This window comes from Lipotes vexillifer, unplaced genomic scaffold, assembly GCF_000442215.2.
Source record: "Lipotes vexillifer unplaced genomic scaffold, Lipotes_vexillifer_v1.1 scaffold782, whole genome shotgun sequence".
Lineage (NCBI taxonomy): Eukaryota > Metazoa > Chordata > Mammalia > Artiodactyla > Lipotidae > Lipotes > Lipotes vexillifer.
The window spans coordinates 577,480-597,907 of NW_006791339.1; the positions used below are offsets into that span (position 1 = coordinate 577,480).

Genomic DNA, 20,428 nt, shown 5'->3' on the forward strand with positions numbered 1-20,428 from the left:
CATCGGCAGGCGGACTCTCAACCACTGCGCCACCAGGGAAGCCCAACATCGCCATTTCTTAAATGCTTCAGCACCAACCAGGTCCCTCAGTGCCCCGCAGACGCATTGCCATTCAATCCCACGCTCTTTCCGATGAAGCACAGTGACACCCGAGAACCTTTCTCATCACCGTGCCTGAGTTGAAAATTCTGATTTGGCACAAGGGATGAAATTGATTTGCCATCCCCCTGTCTATAGGATGAAGTCCAAATTCTGCAGGAAGCCACACTAAGGCTTTAGCCTGAAACTCTGGCTCTAGCTCAACACTCTATCCAATATAACCTCACCAGTTTCCTTACACAACGTGTGCTGGATATTCTCCATTCGTCCTTCCAGATCCACTCTCCGTGTTTCTCCAGGGAGGCCGACCTTCTCGGATTGCATCAGCCCAAGCTCCCCGGCTTCTGGTTGAATTTGGATGGGGAGAGGCATTGGCAGGATATGAGAGGGCACACAGAGAAGGAGTTTGAGATATATTTCCCCCTCTCCTCCTGTCTGGCTGTGGCTCTTTCTCTACTAAAGGCCTCAGCTCCAGTCAGGGGCCTCTCTCTGACAGCTAAGCTCTCCTTGGGTCTGGGGTTACCAGACGCTATCCTCTCCCCTTGCCTTTCCAGGCTGAAGTTGCCTGTTCCAGGATACTGTGTCCTCCCGTGCTGATTTTTTTCCAGCCCTGCCTACACCTTTGTAAATGATCCCATCTTTGAACTTCCTTCAATTACCCACCCCCTTTTAAAAAGTTTTAAATAGACTTTATTTTTTTAGAACAGTTTTCAATTTACAGAAAAATTTATTTTCTTCTATTTATTTATTTAATTATTTTTGGCCATGCTGCATGGCTTGTGGGATCTTAGATCCCCCGGCTGGGGATTGAACCTGTGCCCCTTGCAGTGCAAGTGAGGAGTCCTAAGCGCTGACTAACCTTGAGTTCTAGCGCTGGACTGCCAGGGAATTCCCAATTTAGAGAAAAATTTAGAACACAGTATAGAGATTTCCCACGTATTCCACATTCTTCCCGTACACTCTGCAGCCTGTTTCCTGATCTTTAACGTCTTATTAGTATGATTCACCGGTTACAATACTAACGGGTTATTTTTAACCAAGGTCCATATTCTTTTCAGACTTCCTTAGTTTTTACTGAATGTCCTTTTCTTCTGTTCTAGGGTCCCATCCAGGACTCCACAATTACACTTAGTTGTCATATCTCCTTAGGTTCCTCTTGGCTGTGACAGTTCCTCAGACTTTCCTCGTGATTGATGACCTTGACGGTCTTGAAGAGTACAGGTTTTTTGTAAAATGCCCCTTAAGTGGGATTTGTCTGATTTCTTTCTCATGATTAGAACAAGCGTTTGGGTTTGGGTGAAGAAGACCACAGAGGTGAAGTGATATTTTCAACATGTATCAAGAGTATGTCGTTTCAATACAAACCAAGAACACATCCATCATCATGACTCATCACTGATCACTGATGAGGTCAGCCTTGATCATCTGGCTGAGGTAGTGTCCATCAGGTTCCTACGTTGTAAAATCACTCTTTTATTTCCCCCCCTCTTTCCATGTTGCACTCTTTAGAAGGAAGTCACTGTGTGCAGCTCACACTTAAGGAGAGGGAAGTTATGCTTCCTCTCCCTGACGTAGAGTAGAGCCTACGTTATATCGTTTTTTCTTTTTTCTCTTTTTTTTTTGGTAAATTGAGGTAAAATATGCATAACATAAAATTTGTCACTTTAACCATTTTTAAGGGTTTCAATGACCCCTTATCTGTAGGCCATCTGTCTCCTGCTGGGACTCTTATTATGCCCAAGTTGAACTGTCACTATTTATCAAAAATGATAATGTGGGGCTTCCCTGGTGGCACAGTGGTTGAGAGTCCGCCTGCCGATGCAGGGGACATGGGTTTGTGCCCCGGTCCGGGAGGATCCTGCGTGCCGCAGAGCGGCTGGGCCTGTGAGCCATGGCTGCTGAGCCTGCGCGTTCGGAGCCTGTGCTCCACAGCGGGAGAGGCCACAACAGTGAGAGGCCCGCATACCGCAAAAAAAAAAAAATGTGTCTTTATGTTTTATTACATGAGATTTCCATGTAAAGAAAAGAGATTCTCACATTTTCATCTACTTGATTCGTACTGCTCTTTAAGCCTTGACTCAAGATGTCATGGGCTCCCCTAGGGATCACCATTACTCCTGCTACTGTCTCCCTGACCACGTATTTCTCCTTCTACACTCTAGCACTGGTTGCACTGCACCATTTTCTTGGTGGCTTTCCCAGGGCAGGAACTAAATCTTATTTATCTTTGTATCTTTAAGGCTGAGGACTGTCCCAGAAACCCAGTAGCTGATCAATAAATGTTAGCTGGAAGTAAAGGAAGCAAAGATGAGATAGAAGCAGAAGTGGCCTATTTTCTCCAAAGATTAAAGAGAATGTTAATACCTAAGATTGGTGAGGGTATAGGAAAACCTACACTCCTAGTTACGTATCCCTCCACCCTTTCTGCAGGATAAGTTGGTAATACCTATTAAAAGCCAAAATATATGCATATTTCTACCCAGCAACTACAAGTCTGGAAATTTAAATTAAGAAAGCAATCAAAGACTGACATCAGTCTTGGCAATAATTTTTGGATTTGACACCCAAAGTCGAGGCAGCGAAAGCAAAAATAAACAAGCTGGACTACATCAAACTAAAAGGCTTCTTCACAGCAAAGGAAATTCATCAATAAAATGAAAAGGCAACCTAACTAAATGAGAGAAAATAATTGCAAATCATATATCTGATGAGAGGTTAATTTCAAAAATATATTAAGAAATAATACAACTCAAGAGCGAAAAACCAAACAACCCAATTTAAAAATAGGCAGAGGGGGCTTCCCTGGTGGCGCAGTGGTTGAGAGTCCGCCTGCTGATGCAGGGGACACGGGTTCGTGCCCTGGTCCAGGAAGATCCCACATGCCGCAGAGCGGCTGGGCCCGTGAGCCATGGCCGCTGAGCCTGCGCATCTGGAGCCTGTGCTCTGCAACGGGAGAGGCCACAACAGTGAGAGGCCCGCGTACCGCAAAAAAAAAAGAAAAAAAAATAGGCAAAGGAACTGAACAGACATTTTTCCAAAGAAGACATACAGAAGAAGAGCCATCAGGTACATTAAAAGGTGCTCAGCACCATTCATCATCAGGAAAATGCAAATCAAAGCCAGAATGAGATATCACCTCACATCTGTCAGAATGGCTATTATCAAAAAGACAAGAGATAACAAGCATTGGCGAGGATGCGGAGAAAAAGGAACCCCTGTGCACTGTTGATGGGAATGTAAATTGGTGCAGCCACTATGGAAAACATCATGGAGGTTCCTCAAAAAATTAAAAATAGAACTACCATATGACCCAGCAATTCCACTCCTGGGTATTTATCTATAGAAAATGAAAATACTAACTCGAAAAGATATATGCACCCCCATGTTCATTGCAGCATTACTTAATACAGCTAAAACATGAAAGCAACCTATATATATATATATATATATAATATTCCATTGTGTATATATACATACGCACGATGGAATATTATTAAGTTGTAAAAAAGAAGGAAATCTTGTCATTTGTAACAACATGGATGGACCTTGAGGGCATTAGGCTAAGTAAAATAAGTCAAACAGAGAAAGATAAATAATGGGGGCTTCCCTGGTGGCGCAGTGGTTAAGAATCTGCCTGCCAGTGCAGGGGACACGGGTTCGATCTCTGGTTCAGGAAGATCCCACATGGCACGGGGCAACTAAGCCCGTGCGCCACAACTACTGAGCCTGCGCTCTAGAGCCCGCGAGCCACAACTACTGAGCCCACGTGCCAAAACTACTGAAGCCCGTGCACCGCAATGAAGAGTGGCCCATGCTCGCTGCAACTAGAGAAAGCCCACGTGCAGCAACGAAGACCCAGCGCAGCCAAAAATAAATTAATTAATTAAAAAAAAGAAAGATAAATAATGTATGATCTCACTTATATGTGGAATCTAAACAACAAAAACAACAACAAAACTTAACTCACAGATACAGAGAACAGAATGGTGGATGCCGGAGGTAGGGGTGGGGGAGGGCAATGAGCAAAATGGGTGAAGATGGTCAAAAGGTACAAACGTCCAGTTATAAAATAAATAAGTCATGGTAATGTAATGAACAGCATGATAACTATAGTTAACACTATATTGTATATTTGAAAATTGCCAAAAGAGTAGATCTTAAACTGGTCACAAGAAAAATAATTGTAACTATGTGTGGTGATGGGTGTTACCTAGACTTATTGTGGTGATCATTTCACAGTATATGCAAATATTGAATCATGTTGTACACTTGAAACTAATATAATGTTACATGTCAATTATATCTCAATTAAAAAAAAAAAGACGGGCTTCCCTGGTGGCGCAGTGGTTGAGAGTCCGCCTGCCGATGCAGGGGACACGGGTTCGTGCCCCGGTCCAGGAAGATCCCACATGCCGCGAAGCGGCTGGGCCCGCGGGCCATGGCCGCTGAGCCTGCGCGTCCGGAGCCTGTGCTCCACAACGGGAGAGGCCACAACAGTGAGAGGCCCGCGTACTGCAAAAACAAAAACAAAACAAACAAACAAACAAAAAAAGACTATCAAGTAATGTGGAAAGATACTTGTACAAAGATTTTTTTTTTTTTTTTGGGCTATGCCGCATGGCACATGGGATCTTACTTCCCTGACCAGGGATCAAACCCGTGTACCGCACTGGAAGCATGGAGTCTTACCCACTGGACCATCAGGGAAGTCCCCAAAGATGTTATTTTTAATGCAAAAACTGGAAATAACCTAAAGGTCCATCAAAAGGCCAACTAAATTATAGTACATCCACGCTGTGTAGTAATGTATAGCCATTAAAAATCAGGTTGAACATTTACCGAGTGATTATCTTTGGGCAGTGGTATAATGGGCACGGATTTAACTTTTTCTTTGTATTTTTTCCAAGTTTTTTCATCTGAACAATATCTGCAACTAGAAAAAGATCAAATGTACCTTTTCAAAGTGGCTTATTTTGTCATTTCCTACCTGAGCATCCATCTAAAGATCATCAAAACTTGAAGACTGATCTGTTGGCCAGTTTAGGTATAATCAAGCCAAAACATCAACAGCCACCATGACCTCTGCTTCCAGCCATCACCACCCTTGTCCTGAACACACTAAGGGTAGTGGATCCCAGGGGAAGAGAATTCAGAGCTTCCCCCTTCTGTTTGCCAGCTTCTCTGGGGCCCCACTTCTGACCTGGACCCTGGACATTGGTTTTTTTATTTGTTTTGTTTTTAAAGCCCCTCTAACTGACTATAATGTATAGCCACAGTTGGAAACCCATGGTTCTATTCTACTCTGCTCACTTTGCAGGTGGGACAACAGAGGCCCGGAGAAGTTCAGAATGCTCCCAGGGCAGAGCTAGCTCCTGGTCTTTTGATTCCTCGTCCTTTGCACTTAAGCAAACCAATAAAATCAAGGGTGGGGTTTTGTAGATTGACAGACTTGGAGCACCCCAAATGTTTCAAGAGGAAAACGGGGAGTGCAAAGACTTCTAAAAATAACCTAATTTTGATCCCTTCCCCAATCCAAGTTTAGAACTATGTCTGAGCAAATAGTTATCAAAAAGTATTTATTGAGCACAGTACAATTTGGAAAGATTAACCACGGTCTAACATAACAATGGGAAAGGCACTACAAAATCTAACTTAATGCAACTGTGTTGAGTGAGCGAAGATGGTAGAAATCAAAATACCATTGTATTCAAGGTTGGCTTTACCCCAGAACAAATACACATAATTCCATCCAGGCCTTTGCCCTCCTAGCTGGGTCCTAGGACCCCTGTCTCTTTCTCCTGGTGACTGCCAAGAACGTCCTCCTCTGGTTACCCTTGCAAACCAGTTACACTTGCAAACCAAAAGCAATAGTTTCTCTTTCCATCCAGTCTCTACCCTACCCCCAACCAGTCTTAACACCTCACACCTTCCCAATGAGACAGATAGAATGAAGCCTCGGATTGTTTCCCTGGAAGGTGTGCACGGTAGAAAGAAGTTTAGACTTAAGTCACCGATCTGACCGTGTGATATCCGGAAAGCCCTCAACAAAGCATTCAACTCTTTAGGACGCAAACCTCTTCTGTCTGTGACATGCATTGACTACTGGGAAATCTATGAGGGCCAGTCTGATTTATTCAATGACAGCTTTGTGCAAGCCCAGCCCAGACCTGGTTTGTAAATGTGTAGTTAATCTTAAAGCTAGTGGCGTGGGGTGTTACAAGAATGTGTAAAGGAAGCCCTCACTTAATCATTTCCCTACTTGTCCCTGCTTTAAGCAGTACAAGAAATACAGAAAACACGGGAGGTGAGAAAGATTAGATTTGTTGCAATCTAAGAACAACTTTGATTGTTGAAGAAAACTTCACTATTGTTTGAAGTGTCTTAAATCAATACCCTGGTGCTGCCTGAATTCTAAGTTATGTGGAAAATTTTGATTTTCAATATTTACGCTTAAGTTTTAAAAAATCCTCAATTTCTTATCTTGAATTTTTAGCTCCCTCTTTTTCACGATATAGTGAGTGAAGTGTGTTAGATGGGAAGGGGGAAACCCCTACCATTTGCCTCACTGAATGCCCAGGCTGTTCAAGCAGCAAGACACTTCTCTGCAAGAAGAAAATCTGCTTGTTTTGCTTTTAAAGGGCAATTTTATATTGCCACCTGCATTCATTAGTTTACAAAATTCACTGAGCTCCCACATGCCAGGCCACGAGGAGAAAATACTAAGCAAGCTAGACAAGTTGCTTGCATTCTTAGAGCTTATCATTCACTGGAAGAGGCAGGCAATAATCAGATATTCGCACAAAGGTGTGCTTACACAGTGTGATAACTGCTGTGAAGAAACACGGGAGCAAAGAGAACCTATAAAAGGAGGAGGGAGACTGGAAGGTGAGTGAAAGTGTCTCCTGAGGAGCTGACCTTTGAAACTGAAGGATGAATGGGAGTTTATTTAGAGAAAGAAGGACAGGGAGCTCAGGCAGGCGCAGGTCACAGGCCAGGCAAAGGCCAGAGGCCAAGGGGAAGAGTAGCTGTTGGAGAGAAGTTTTGTCAGCTGTCCCCTTAAGGTCTTATCAATTATATGGGGCAGGTATGCAATTGTTTTCTTTTGGCAACTCCACCTGTACTTGCAAAGTATTAATTTTCCCAAGTCACCTGACACCAATCCACCTTTAAAAACATTAACCCATTATTTATCAAGTGCTCTCATTTTGTCCCCATCACACACCAATGTGGTGATTTCTTATCGTGAATTTTTAGCTCTCTTACTTTTACATGATCGACAGTGAGTGAGGTCGTGTGTAGGATGGAAAGGGGGCGACCCTTCCGTTTGGTTCACTGAACGATCAGTGTCTTCAAGTGGCAAGATAACACCTCTCTACAAGAAAATCTGCTCATCTCGCTTTTAAAGGGCAAGATGGTCCTTTTCCAGAATTGAAAGTTACATGACTAAAGGTAATGTTTAAAACAGTTTGAGAAACACTAAGGGGAAAATGCGCTCTTCGTCAGCTTCCTGAATTAGGGAGACAGAGTAGACCCTTGAGAGAGCAACAGAGAGCAGCCCGTGCATCTGCCTGTGGGTATAAAGTGTGTGTGCACAGAAAATGCCAAACAGCATTTCAGGATGGAGACTGGTTCTTATTCCTTCCCTCTGCCCCATTTTAAAGACAAAGCAAGAGGAAAGGGGAAGGGGCAAGGGGGCTCTCAAACTCATCTAAAAGTTACTGGGTGTCATGGGGACAGAGAATGAACAAGAGATGAAAAAAAAAATACTACGCAGAAAGATTTCTCTGGAGTGGAACCCACCCCCCAGCCTCTAAATAAATCCTACAATTTAATGCCCATAATATTCCATTGCACATGGAAGCCAGGTTCTTCATAATTCCTCAGTTACTAGATCTAGAAATCTACACATAAAGGCCACCCTCCTGTCACCAAAACTTTCAGGAAGAAAAATATACGGCTTCCTCCACCACCCCCGCAAAGAGTTGTAATTAATACATTGTTTCAGTTTTCATTTGCCACACTTTCTACCTCCCCTCCCCAGAAGGGCAGCTTCTGTGGCGGCCCAGGGCATCTCACAGCTGCAGGGAGCCCTCCCTCCCAGAGGGTAGCCCTGCGCCCCGGCAGACAGCAGCCCTGGCACGTTAGCATCTGCAGCCTGTCTGGTCCCTCCCCTCTGGAGTCCCTGTGCACTGCGACGACGCGCTGGCTTCCCAAAGCCGCAGTGGATTGTGTAACCACACTGTGAACGCCTAGAGGAGAGCGTGGTTAGCTTCACTCCTGACAGCATCTGTTAAAAGTCACTGGTGCCAGTTAATAAGAGACCCACCAGGCAGGAGGGACCTTAAGACTCTGGGGGAAGGAGAGAGCGAAGCGCTGTCTGGACAACATCACTGGAGGTAGGGGGTGGACTTTATAAATCTCTCCAGCAGCAATATTTAAACCCGAAATTCTGTCCTTAGAGCTGGCGTTGCAGGACGGTGAAGAGCGCGCGGAGCCCCGCTCCACGCCTTTAGTGCGGATCAAAGAAAGGGGGATGGGCGGAAACTCAGAATCCTGGGGGGAGTAGTCAGAATTTCTCCTCAGGGAAGCCTCTTGTGAAAATGCCAAGGACGTCTCCGCTCCTCTTTTCAATTATGTAACTCTTACACATTTGGGAGAAAATGCATGAACATAAATTTAATTACTTATGAAAGTCTCCAAATAGGCTGCATTTAAAGCTCTGGGGGCTTCTAAAGTCTTACTAGACCTGGTTGCCACCTGGCATCGTTAGACGATGTCATCCTAGGGATTGGACTCCCACCCACCCCTCCCTGGTACCCACAGCGCGGGCAGCCGGGTCGCCGCTCGGGTATGGGGCCCTCTCGGCACGGCAGGATCGGCGCGCACCCACCGCCGCGTCGCCAGGACCAGCAAGTCCGCAGGCGGCGGGGCGAGCTGTCCCCTCCCCCCACCTGGCCCGCGGTTACCTGCGGGACCGCGACTCTCCGCAGCCCACTGGCCGGCTCCCCGGCGCCCCTGCCTTTGCCTGCGGGGAGATGCCCGAGCCCGGGCGCCCGCGCCGCGCCCTCCGCGGGGCCAGCACAGGGCTCGCCGGGGCCTTCATCCGGCGCGGGGAAGAGCCCGCAGCGGCGCTGGAAGCGGGCGACGAGCTGGGAATCCTGCAGGCTCCAGAGCAGCTCGGCCATGGTGATCCCGGGGCCGCCGCCGCCACCACCCGGTGCCCCCAGCTCGCACTGTGCCTCCAGCCTTCGCCCTCGCCGGGCTGGGCGCTCGGGGTGGCGGGCGGGGCCCGGGGCGCCAGCCAACAGGTGCGCCGCTCGGGTCCTAGCGCCCGCCCCGCGCACGCGGACGTCCAGGTGTTCGCTTTCACCTTGCGCCAGGCACGTCCGCCCTCCTTTCCTTCCCGGAGGGCCCGGGCGGGCTCGGGCGATCCCTGGCGTCCGGCCCGCTCGCAACTGGGCGAAAGGGTACAGGTGTCTACACCGCGCCTCTCTGCGCCCGACCGCGCCTCCTCCACCCCTCCCGGCTGGTGAAGTGCCACCTAATGGGGAGCGGCCGAGCACGTGTGGACCTGCGTGAGTCCATCCTGGCGTGCGCCGCTGATCGCTTAGTGACCTTCCTTTCACTTTTGAGCTCAAGGGGAGGTCTGATTTCCCCTCCAGCTCCCCGCATCCCGCCTGTAGTCCTGCCTTTGCCCACTTCCGGCAGGTAGAGGGAGCCCCCCCCCCTAGGGAAGATTCCCAAGTTCTTACCAAACTCTGCGTGATGCAACGTCTCCCCACGGGCCCAAGCTTCTTTGACCTTGCTCAACCGAGTAGGTTCGAAGTGGGTCCTGAGTCATCCTCTGCGTCCCTACCCTTGCCCTTGTGATTTGGCAACTGGGGAACACTTCCAGGCAGGTGGAGAGGAAAATGGATTCTTTCTTGGTTTTCCGCATTATGAAAGACGGTGGTTGCCCCTCTCCTACTTTTTTCCGCTCTGCCTCTAGACCTTTAGACCCGAAGAGAACAAGGTGTTGAAGGACCGCGACGAGGTTGACTTCTCCCTACACCTGCGCCTGCTTTAGGGATCTCAGCAGAACAGCAAAGAAAACATCCCGCTGGTCGACCTTGGTTTTCCCTCCTCCCTCCTGAACCTTCTAGCGGCACTGCACTTCCTCACGGAGTGAAAGGCAACAATCAAATTAGGCCCAGATGACCTGCTTGCAACGAAAGTGCAATTCAATCCTTCTATCTTCAGTCTGCCGCTGAAGGCTGAGCAGTTCCTGGTAGCCCAGTGTAAGTCCTGCTAAGTATTTGGTTGCACAAATGACTATGGAGGAACACCTGCCACGACCTTGTTTATCCAGATGTCAATTCAGGTCTTTGGGATGTAGCTTTCAAGGATGACGAGGTCTCCCTCATGCCTGAGTTTCCTCTCTCCTTCCCAGTCCTGTCTGGTGAGGAAGATCAACGTGGCTGAGAGAGCAATGAAACTATTCGGAAATACCGTTCCCCACTTAACTCACAGAAGCAGCACAGAGCTGCGGTCACAATCCGGCTGTGTCACACACAGAGATGTTCAATCCTAGAAGCAGAAGGCTTCTCTCCTCAATGTTGCTGTCATTTACAGTCACCGGGACCAAACCCTGTGGTTTAGTTTGTTGTTGTTGTTTTTGTGGTTTAGTTTTAACAGCTGGAATTGTAGTGGTTTCGGACCTGTTCTTTTTTTTTTAATATTTATTTATTTATTTATTTATTTATTTATTTATTGGCTGCGTTGGGTCTTCGCTGCTGCGCGGGGGCTTTTCTCTAGCTGTGGCGAGCGGGGTCTACTTTTCCTTGCGGTGCGCGGCCTTCTCATTGTAGTGGCCTCTCTTGTTGCAGAGCTGGGGCTCTAGGCACGTGGGCTTCAGTAGCTGTGGATCGTGGGCTCTAGAGCGCAGGCTCAGTAGTTGTGGCGCACGGGCTTAGTTGCTCCGCGGCATGTGGGATCTTCCCGGACCAGGGATCGAATCTGCATCCCCTGCACTGGCAGGCAGATTCTTAACCACTGCACCACCAGGGAAGTTCCAGACCTGTTCTTTGTATGTTCCCCATGAAGACACTTGAGTGATGTTATCTCCCAAATTTGATGCTTCGATTTTCCTTCCTCCCAATTAGGAAAAAGAGGCAAAGCCAAACATGGCACATGGAGCATAAGGCCAAAAATTGCATATTCAGACAATGCATTATATCCCCTTGGGGACCAGGTACTGACTCCAGCTTCCAGTGGCTTGTGATGTCACAGTGTGCCTCACTTTCCTCCTGTGATGAAATGAGCCACACAACTAAGTGGCAGAAGGAGGATTCCACTCAGGTCTTTGTGACTCTAAAACATATTCTTTCCATTACTAAATCACATTGCATCCCTGGAATTTACTCTTTACTCTTTACTCTTGTATTGAAAAGTATTCCCAGTGTGTAATGAGTGCTCAATAAACACTTAGTGAATGTTGTTCTACACTAAGAGTACCCCTCACAGTTTTTAGAGCTTTGGGAGTTTAGGACTCATTTGCAAATTTTTGCATGTAAACTCTACAACCCCCAGAGGCAAGTAGTTTTATCTCTTTTTTTAGAGGAGAAAACTGAGACTCTGAGATGTGAAGTAATTTTTCCCAAAGTTACAAAACGTATTACATACTCTTTTCAGGGTCTGCCATCTCACACTGCTCTTATGGGAGGATCTCCTTCCTCCTTCACCCACTCTCTTCCCAGGGGATGGGAAAGGAATGGGAGAGGAGATTGGCAGCCATCGTTTGAGCCATATGACCTGGCCCCCTGGTCAGAGCTAATTGGCCCTGGGCTGGACACCACTTGACCAAATTTGGGATCATCAAACGCTTTCTCTTTGGGCATTTGGATTCATAGACCCCAGTTGGTATCTGTTGAACTAAGGAGAAGAAAATTCACAAACTGGAGACCACACCGTGGGGCAGGCAAGTGGTCTTACTGCTGAGTGCTCACGAGGGAGAAATAAAGCAGACACACAGAGAAGTTAGGCAAGGCAAGCAATTGATTCTGAGAGAGAGCTCCGCGGTGCCTCGTTCCAGCCACAGTGAAGGTCCTCCTAGCCTGGGTTCCCAAACTACCCCCGAATCCTTGGTAACAACTCCCCCATTTCTGTTACTAATGGCCTGGAGAGTCCTAACTCAGCCAGCCAGGAATTGGCAGAACACGGAAATGGAGCAGCAACTCCCCACCTTCAAGTCACCATCAAGGGGTTACCAAAGCCCTGCCCACCGCTTGCTGCTGGAGGCTTCTTCTTGCTGCCATGGAAACCTATTCTGACCCCTCACCCCAGCCCATCAGGGTGTTGAAAAGGGCTGCAGAGTCCTGGCTTCCTAAGAGATTCTGGAACACAGTGAATCTATTGATATTTCACCTCATGGTGAATCAGACTGCTTTCTAGGCTTTGCTGGAAATCTAGTCACTTTATGTGGGGAAGGCATTCTGAGATCCAAGCTAACTTTTGGCACATAACCCTTTCAAAATTTGCAGACTACTGTATATGTGAATTTGGTTACTGGCAGTCTTTTTTTAAAAGGGTAATTTATATCTTTGCATATATGTTACGTAAAGTAACCAAGGATTAATAGCCTTAGCGGATTAGAGATACATCATTTGTTGACAAATCGATCAAAACCCTAGGCTCCAAGGACTGTTCAGATCACTGAAATTTTAAAATGTAAAGCATTAAACGCATCTTTTTTTTCTGGGGTTCAAACCCTTTCTTCTCCTTAACTAATGAAAAACAATTTTTCTATTTAGACAGTTTCAATAAATCATCAAACATAAATTCTTGGGGTTGGCGGGAACCTTTCAGGCTGGGAGAAATTTCAGGTTAAAACCTCCCTGCTTAACTGAGCTTGGCTTTGCAACATTTCATCCTACAAATGGTTTAAAAGAAAACAGTTACAGGTGATGTTCCTGTAAACAGGGGGACAGAAAGAGAGAAAGCAGTAAGAAGAAAGACTGGGAGCCTTGAATGTCTCCTGCAGCGAACAGGCAAGGAATGGTCCAGTTCGCATGCTCTCACAACCATGAGTATTGGTTAAGAGTTTGATTTCAGCCAGGACTCCTTGGTTTGAATCCAGTTGAATCAAACCATATGAGACAAAATCATTGTCCCATGAGTTTTGATGGATTTTGACCACTTCATGAGGAACCTTGTAGGGTTTAGCCTGCTCTACCTAACTAAAGAACTTGAGGGAAGGGGGTTATCTCATGCCAACCAATTTTAAAAGTCAGTCCTCTTTGTTTGGCTTATGCTTTGATAAAACATCAAACATCTAATAGAGAAAAGGGAACCATTTCTTCCAATTCCATCAGGCATGCATTGGGGTTGGTCAAGCTCATATACAGAGAGCCCCAATTTAAGACAAAGAAAATATATTTGACTGTTCACAAGTGGTCTATTAGGACAGTCATTTTTATTCCTAAAGAATATTCCCTATTAGTATCACTCCTTGTTGAGTCCTTTCAATAATCAGTTTCCTGGACACTTTTTTTTTTTTTTTTTTTTGCAGTACTCGGGCCTCTCACCGTTGTGGCCTCTCCCGCTGCGGAGCACAGGCTCCGGACGCGCAGGCCCAGCAGCCATGGCTCAGGGGCCCAGCCGCTCCGCGGCATGTGGGATCTTTCCGGACCGGGGCACGAACTCGTGTCCCCTGCATCAGCAGGCGGACTCTCAACCACTGCGCCACCAGGGAAGCCCCCTGGACACTTTTATAATATGATTACAGTTTCAGTTAACATAACACTTTCCAAGACTAGGTTTATTACATAGATCTGGGTAGAACTGTACCACTTAGTTATCAAAAATTTAAAACCTCATTTACTTCAGAATAAGCTTCCAAATCTAAGTGAAGCATTTTTGGTTATATTTCATGGGTATATTCAAATTCATGAATCATCTACAAGCTAAAGGTGGATTGGAAAACTTCACAGATATTCATCTCCAATATGCATTGTATAATAAAGCAAGTCCCAGAATAATATGCAACACTAGGTATAATATGTTGCTATTTATGTTTGAGATGTTAAAATACACGTTTGTGTGTGTGTGCAGGTACATACCTGTGCATACATGCAAAAGATTTGAAAATGGTCTGGCGTAAAATCACTCATTAACTAACAGTAGCTACCTCCTGGCGTGGGATAGGAGACAAGGGGGACTTTCAGTTTTTACTCTATGTGCTGGGATTTGTCTGAATTTTTCACAGATGTATATTCCTTTTATAATTTAAAAAGATTTGTTGTTCTTTTAAAACTCTTCTAACTGGCCAGGCTTGGTTAGTGAGAGAAGCAGGTTTTTGAGATGCTTATATAAAAGAGATTACTGTGAGTAATTATACCAAGAGACTATAATTATCGAAAGTTGGCTATGAGCCACGAGATATTACTAGCACGTCTTTCTCACAAAGTTAACAATACCCCTGTCACACTCACCTGATAGAAAATAAAAAAAATATTTTCAGCATGTGGTCTAGGGACTTCTGAGTTTCTGATTTGGTGACTTAATAAGTCATCTTGTGGTGAGAGGTCAGCGGGCAGCAAGGGGTACAGTGGGGAGGATGTGCTGGGCAAGCGCCCTGGAACCCCACGGGGTCTCCATGTTCTTCATTATTGAGGGCAGGTTAATAAAGGTCATTTCAGCTGAAGCATCTGTAGGTCTGACTGGTGTCTACAATGGGCAGATGCCCAATCTGTAACTGGCCCAAGCATGTAGGACTCCAAAGCTCACTCTATATCAGCAGTCCCCAACCTTTTTGGCACCAGGGACCTGTTTCGTGGAAGACACTTTTTCCATGCCGGAGGGTGGGGTGGGTGGGGAGGGATGGCGGGGAGGGATGCTTCAGGCGGTAATGTGACCGATGGTGGGGATGGTTCAGGAGGTAATGCGAGGGATAGGGAACAACGGGCAGCAGCAGATGAAGTTTTGCTCGCTCTCCTGCGCTTACCTCCTGCTCTGTGGCCCGGCTCCTAATAGGTCAGGGACCGGTACCGGACCTCCGCCTGGGGGTTGGGGACCCCTGCTCTATATGAAAGCCCTGCCCCTCAGTCCTGCCAATATAGATTCTCAGAATCAGTGCTACCCTACGGCTTCAGCTGAGCCATCAGCATCCCTTCAGTAGAGGGGCCCCCTGAGCACAGTCTACAGACATAAGTCAGAGCTATAAGTACATAGGAACTGACATCTAGAACAGAGGCTTCAGAGTCTGGCCCACACTATGATCTTAAAAATGGAATTAATTGCCAACCTTTAAACATCAGATAATTTCATGTAAAATGTAGATTTCTAACTTCTCTTTAAAAACTGGCGCTCTGATATCAGTGGGTCAAGATTCATTGTAGCCACACTTGCCTCAGCTGAATATCTGGGCTCTCTCTAGATGAGGCATCATTCTAGGGTTTTCCGCAGTTCTCCCCACTCCGTATTATTTCACATCCTTCCTCCATTGCTCATGTGGTTGCCAGCTTGGTCCCTGAAGTGGGTGGGATTACCTCCACTGCATTTAAAACAAGGAAGGCCAGCGCAGTTTGTTAGCAATGCTGTCCATTGGAATTCACATCTCCCAATGCTAGATACAACAAGAAACCACAGTACTGCAGCTTAAGAAATCTAGAATGTAGTGGAGGAGACAGGATAGGCATCTGTATCAGTAAATCTAGTCACAAGTTTGGCCCCTGAATCTTCTTGCCTTCCTTAGCATAGTTAGTGACTGTCCATAAATGATCCTGTATTTCAATTTTTTTTGAATATGTTTAAATTTCAACCATCCTGACACTTGCAGCACTTCTCTCAAGGGTATGTTTATGCATTGGCAATTTTAATAAGGATATGTTTTCTTGCTTAAATAACAAATACCTCCTCAGAAGAATAATGAACAAAGTGTTAATTTATAATTTTGTTCATGGTGCTTTCTCATTGTTAATTACCTCCTTTGTTGCTGGTAATACCCTTTTCTGTTACCAATAATTTTGGAGGCAGAATGATCTGGTAGTGTGGATTGCAGAGTCTGGAACACCCAGGTTCAAATCCAGGTCTCTTAGTCCTTGGGCAACTCTCTTTTCTTCTCTGAGCCCAAGTTTAACCATCTGTAAAACTGAGATATCATTCCATACGCTATTTTTCTTGAAGGATCATTTCATGAAGTTAATGTGATGCTTGTTTCTTCCTTAGTTTAACTGTAACAGAATTTTCTCCAGACCCCTTATTTATTTATTTGTTTATTTTAGTATCTGCATCATCATTGACATAGCTTAACCTACATCATTTGGCTAATCCACTCTGTGAAGTGAGATAAAAATCTTTGTTGAAATACCATAAGACTCTGCTTAATGCTAACATTTGTGGTCAGTGTGCAGTGGGAAGCAGCTTTCTAGATGATCAGCTGAAGTGATATAGGAAGAAAACAGGATAATCAAACATGCTTTGATTTCTGGACTGCCTATATTAACTCTAAGTTCTAGAGTCTTCAATGTTAGGGCCTTTACAATGTTTTTTATTATTGATGTCATGCCCCATTAAAATACCACTGTATTACTTGGTTAATAAATACTTGTGAAGCCTTATAAATCCACATTCTAGTCATGAACTGATTTTATTAACCATGGTAAATACCATTTGTATAAGTGAGGTAACTGGTATCTGTGGATTTGTTGAACACTAGAAGGAAGGCTAGAGAGTTCTGGTTGTTTCACAGTTTGCTTCCATGCAAGTGAGCTTTTAATCCATAAGAGCCAGGAGCTTGTTCCTTTTGTCAGTCAATGTAAAATCTTCTAGCCTGGCCTAAAATTTCAGCTTCTTTTTTCTGTACTTGGTTAACCTTTCACCTTGGTGGTCAGTATCAGGGAATAGCAGAGCTGAATCTGTTCCAATGTCACTGACATATGAACAGTAAACATCACCTACATCTCGTGGACTTCCAGAAGAAAGTGGCTCGGCCACTGAATCAGAGTGCTGGGTTCCTGGAGTCACGGCCACTTCAGAGCATCAACAGGTAGGAGCCCCACGCCACCTGCTAGTGCCGGCACAGCTAAAACTGTGGGCCTGGGCTTCCCTGGTGGCACAGTGGTTAAGAATCTGCCTGCCAATGCAAGGGACACAGGTTTGATCCCTGGCCCGGGAAGATCCCACATGCCACGGAGCAAGTAAGCCCGTGCGCCACAACTACTGAGCCTGAGCTCTAGTGCACGCAAGCCACAACTACTGAGCCCACGTGCCACAACTACGGAAGCCTGCATGCCTAGAGCCCATGCTCTGAAACAAGAGAAGCCATGACAATGAGAAGCCTCCACTCGCCACAACTAGAGAAAGCCCACGCTCAGCAATGAAGACCCAACACAGCCATAAATAAATACATAAATAAATAAATTTATAAAACAAAAAAACTGTGGGCCTTTGCTGTGCAAAAGGAAGGAGGACAATTTTAGGGGTTGTTATTCAAGTCAACAAAATTTTACCTTATAAATTCATTTCTTTTCTCTGTTTGATTTTTTTTTTTTTTTAATCACCAGCTGGAGGCCTAAAACTTACATTTCCCAAACTCGCTCCTGCTGGTAGAGCTCCAGTTTGGATTCCTCACATGAGAGAGGCTGGTGTGATATTTGAAAGTGAGAGGCAAGCAGAAGCCCTTTTGCTCCGCAGTCCTGACAGTCTATTGTGGAGGCTTCCGGACCACAGACATGAGGCCTGGCAGCAGCCTCTGGGGGTCTTGCTGTGAATCGCCCACTGCCTGTGACTCACCGCAGGATCCTGTGATTCCTTTATTTCCTGATTACCTAAATGCCACTGGCAAATTCCTTATGTCCCCCATTCTGTTTTTCAATGGCTAATGAGCTTCTAATTTCTCTTTCTTTCTACTTCAGATAATACTGAGAGTAGTGTATTAGTTCTCCAAGGAAACAGAACCAACAGGAGATAATCTATCTGTCTATCATTATCTATTTCTATCTATATATCTATATGTCTATATACAGAGAGGTATATATATATTCCAGTGTTGTCCAAGGCCATTTGGTCATTTATATTATTTATATATCTATATCTGGCCATTTATAAGTATATCTATATATTTATATTATATGTAAAATTTAAATATATAGATATATAAATATATGATTTATGTATCTATATCTATTTATATCACAAGATTTATCATAAGGAATTGGCTCATATGATTATGGAGGCTGGAAGTCCCCAGATCTGTGGGGTGAGTCGGCAAGCTGGAGACTCAGGACAGCTAGTGGTGTCGTTCCAGTCTGAGTTCAAAGGCCTAAGAACCAGGGCAGGAGATGTAAGTTGGCACTTTACAAGTATTATCTTTAATCATCACAGCAACCAAAAAGTTTGGGAAAAGTTACTATTACCCTATTGGACAGATGAGAAAACTGAGATTTGGAAAGGTTAAATCACTTGCTATAAACTATAGCTTTAATCCATTATTCACTAGCATGATCAACTCACTAGTGGCCTGACCACTGAAGAGCAACCATGTATCTTAGGACATAAAGCAGCTTTTCTTCCACTCATCTGCTGTTGGGGAGAAGTCCCACGTCATCTCCTTACCCAGCAGTCCCCTGTGAAGTTATTAGGAAGGCCAACATTACGTGTTGGACTGGTAAATAACTTGTAGCACAGAGTGTGGAAGGCAGCATCAAACTAGTCCATTCTGAAGGGATGTCCGGTTGGATGGTCTGCCCTCCTCCCCAGCTTGTTTCCAACTCCCTCCAGGATGTGGGGCTCTCTGCACATTTGGTGACCCTGCTCCTGGGTTGTTAGCACATTCTCCCAGCATTCTTCAAAAGCCATTGTAACTCCGAGATCTACAAAAACCATAAGAAGGGATTCTGAATCCTTGTTGGTCAGAGTAGATAAAGAAAACAAAAACAACAACAAAACAGGATGTGGTTCAATGCTGAATTGTTCAGCACCAAGTAAATGAAGAGCTGTTTTAATGCTTTAAGGATAGAAAATGGAGAAGAGAAATCAACATAGGCCTTGTCCTCCATGAATAAACAGTGTGTGGGAGGATATAGGCAGATATGGTAATGACTGTAATAGCCAAGCTGGGATCTAGGATGAAGCAATGGGGAAATAAGGGAGGTAGAAATTAATGACAACTGGAGGATCAAAGAAAGCACTAGAGAGGAGGTAGGGTTTGAAAAGACCTATCTGTAGTGGGAAAGACCTATCTGTAGTGGGAAAGACTGTGACAAAGAGAGACCATGGAAGGTTATAACAGACAGAAGACAAAAAACATAGCACAAAGAAAAGCAGAAACATAGAACAGTGTGGGTTGAAGTCTGGGAGGGATGTGAAAGGGAAGAATTATGTCAGAGATTGAGGGTGGATATGATAACAATATGGCCAGACCAGGATCTGCAAAGGGCGCCGTCGACAGGCTGTATGTGGATGAAACTGAAATAACAAATTACTTTATTCTAGTCAATTGTCCAAATATTTTTCTAATTAGTAAATTCAATTATGAAGTTAGATTGATAAAATTTTGTTAAGTATTAATTTACACGAAAAGATATAGTTATTCACTCTAGCACAGTTACTAAGCTATATGTATTAGGTTAAAAATAATGAAAATAAGTTATCGTTTTATTTTATGGGCTAGGGTAGGTTTCCAATGTATGGATTAAATTTTTTTTAATTAATTAATTTATTTTATTTTTGGCTGAATTGGGCCTTTGTTGCTGCACACGGACTTTCTCTAGTAGCGTCGAGTGGAGGCTACTCTTCGTTGTGGTGCACGGGCTTCTCATTGTGGTGGCTTCTCTTGTTGTGGGGCACAGGCTCTAGGCGTGCGGGCTTCAGCAGTTGTGGCACACGGGCTCAGTAGTTGTGGCTCGCGGGCTCTAGAGCACAGGCTCAGTAGTTGTGTTGCACAGGCTTAGTTGCTCCGTGACATGTGGGATCTTCCCAGACCAGGGCTCGAACCCGTGTCTCCTGCATTGGCAGGCGGATTCTTAACCACTGCACCACCAGGGAAGTCCCCGATTAAATATTTTAAAAAGAAGAATTCCATTGGATGTGGGTCACATAAAGGGGTATTTTTATTTTAATACAAATAATTATGTGCTTGGTTCATATGATATCATTAAAATGGATTAGGACCCATTTTTTTCTCAGATGATTTTGATCTATGTTCATTTTAAAATACAAAGGGAAAATCTTCATTTCAATTAGCTTCTTTTTTTTTTTTTTTTCGGTACGCGGGCCTCTCACTGTTGTGGCTTCTCCCGTTGCGGAGCACAAGCTCCGGACGCGCAGGCTCAGCGGCCATGGCTCACGGGCC

The 20,428-nt window shown here is 45.1% G+C and overlaps 1 protein-coding gene across 1 annotated transcript in view; it reads right to left on the bottom strand.

The window, feature by feature from the left end:
• The window catches only part of SGPP2 (sphingosine-1-phosphate phosphatase 2), a 129,074-nt gene extending 119,721 nt beyond the window's left edge, over positions 1-9,353 (bottom strand). Inside the window, exon 1 of the mRNA XM_007464337.1 lies at positions 9,066-9,353. Coding sequence (XP_007464399.1) covers positions 9,066-9,284 — 219 coding nt within the window. The 5' untranslated portion in view covers positions 9,285-9,353. The remainder of the gene's footprint in view (positions 1-9,065) is intronic.
• Positions 9,354-20,428: the final 11,075 nt, after the last annotated feature.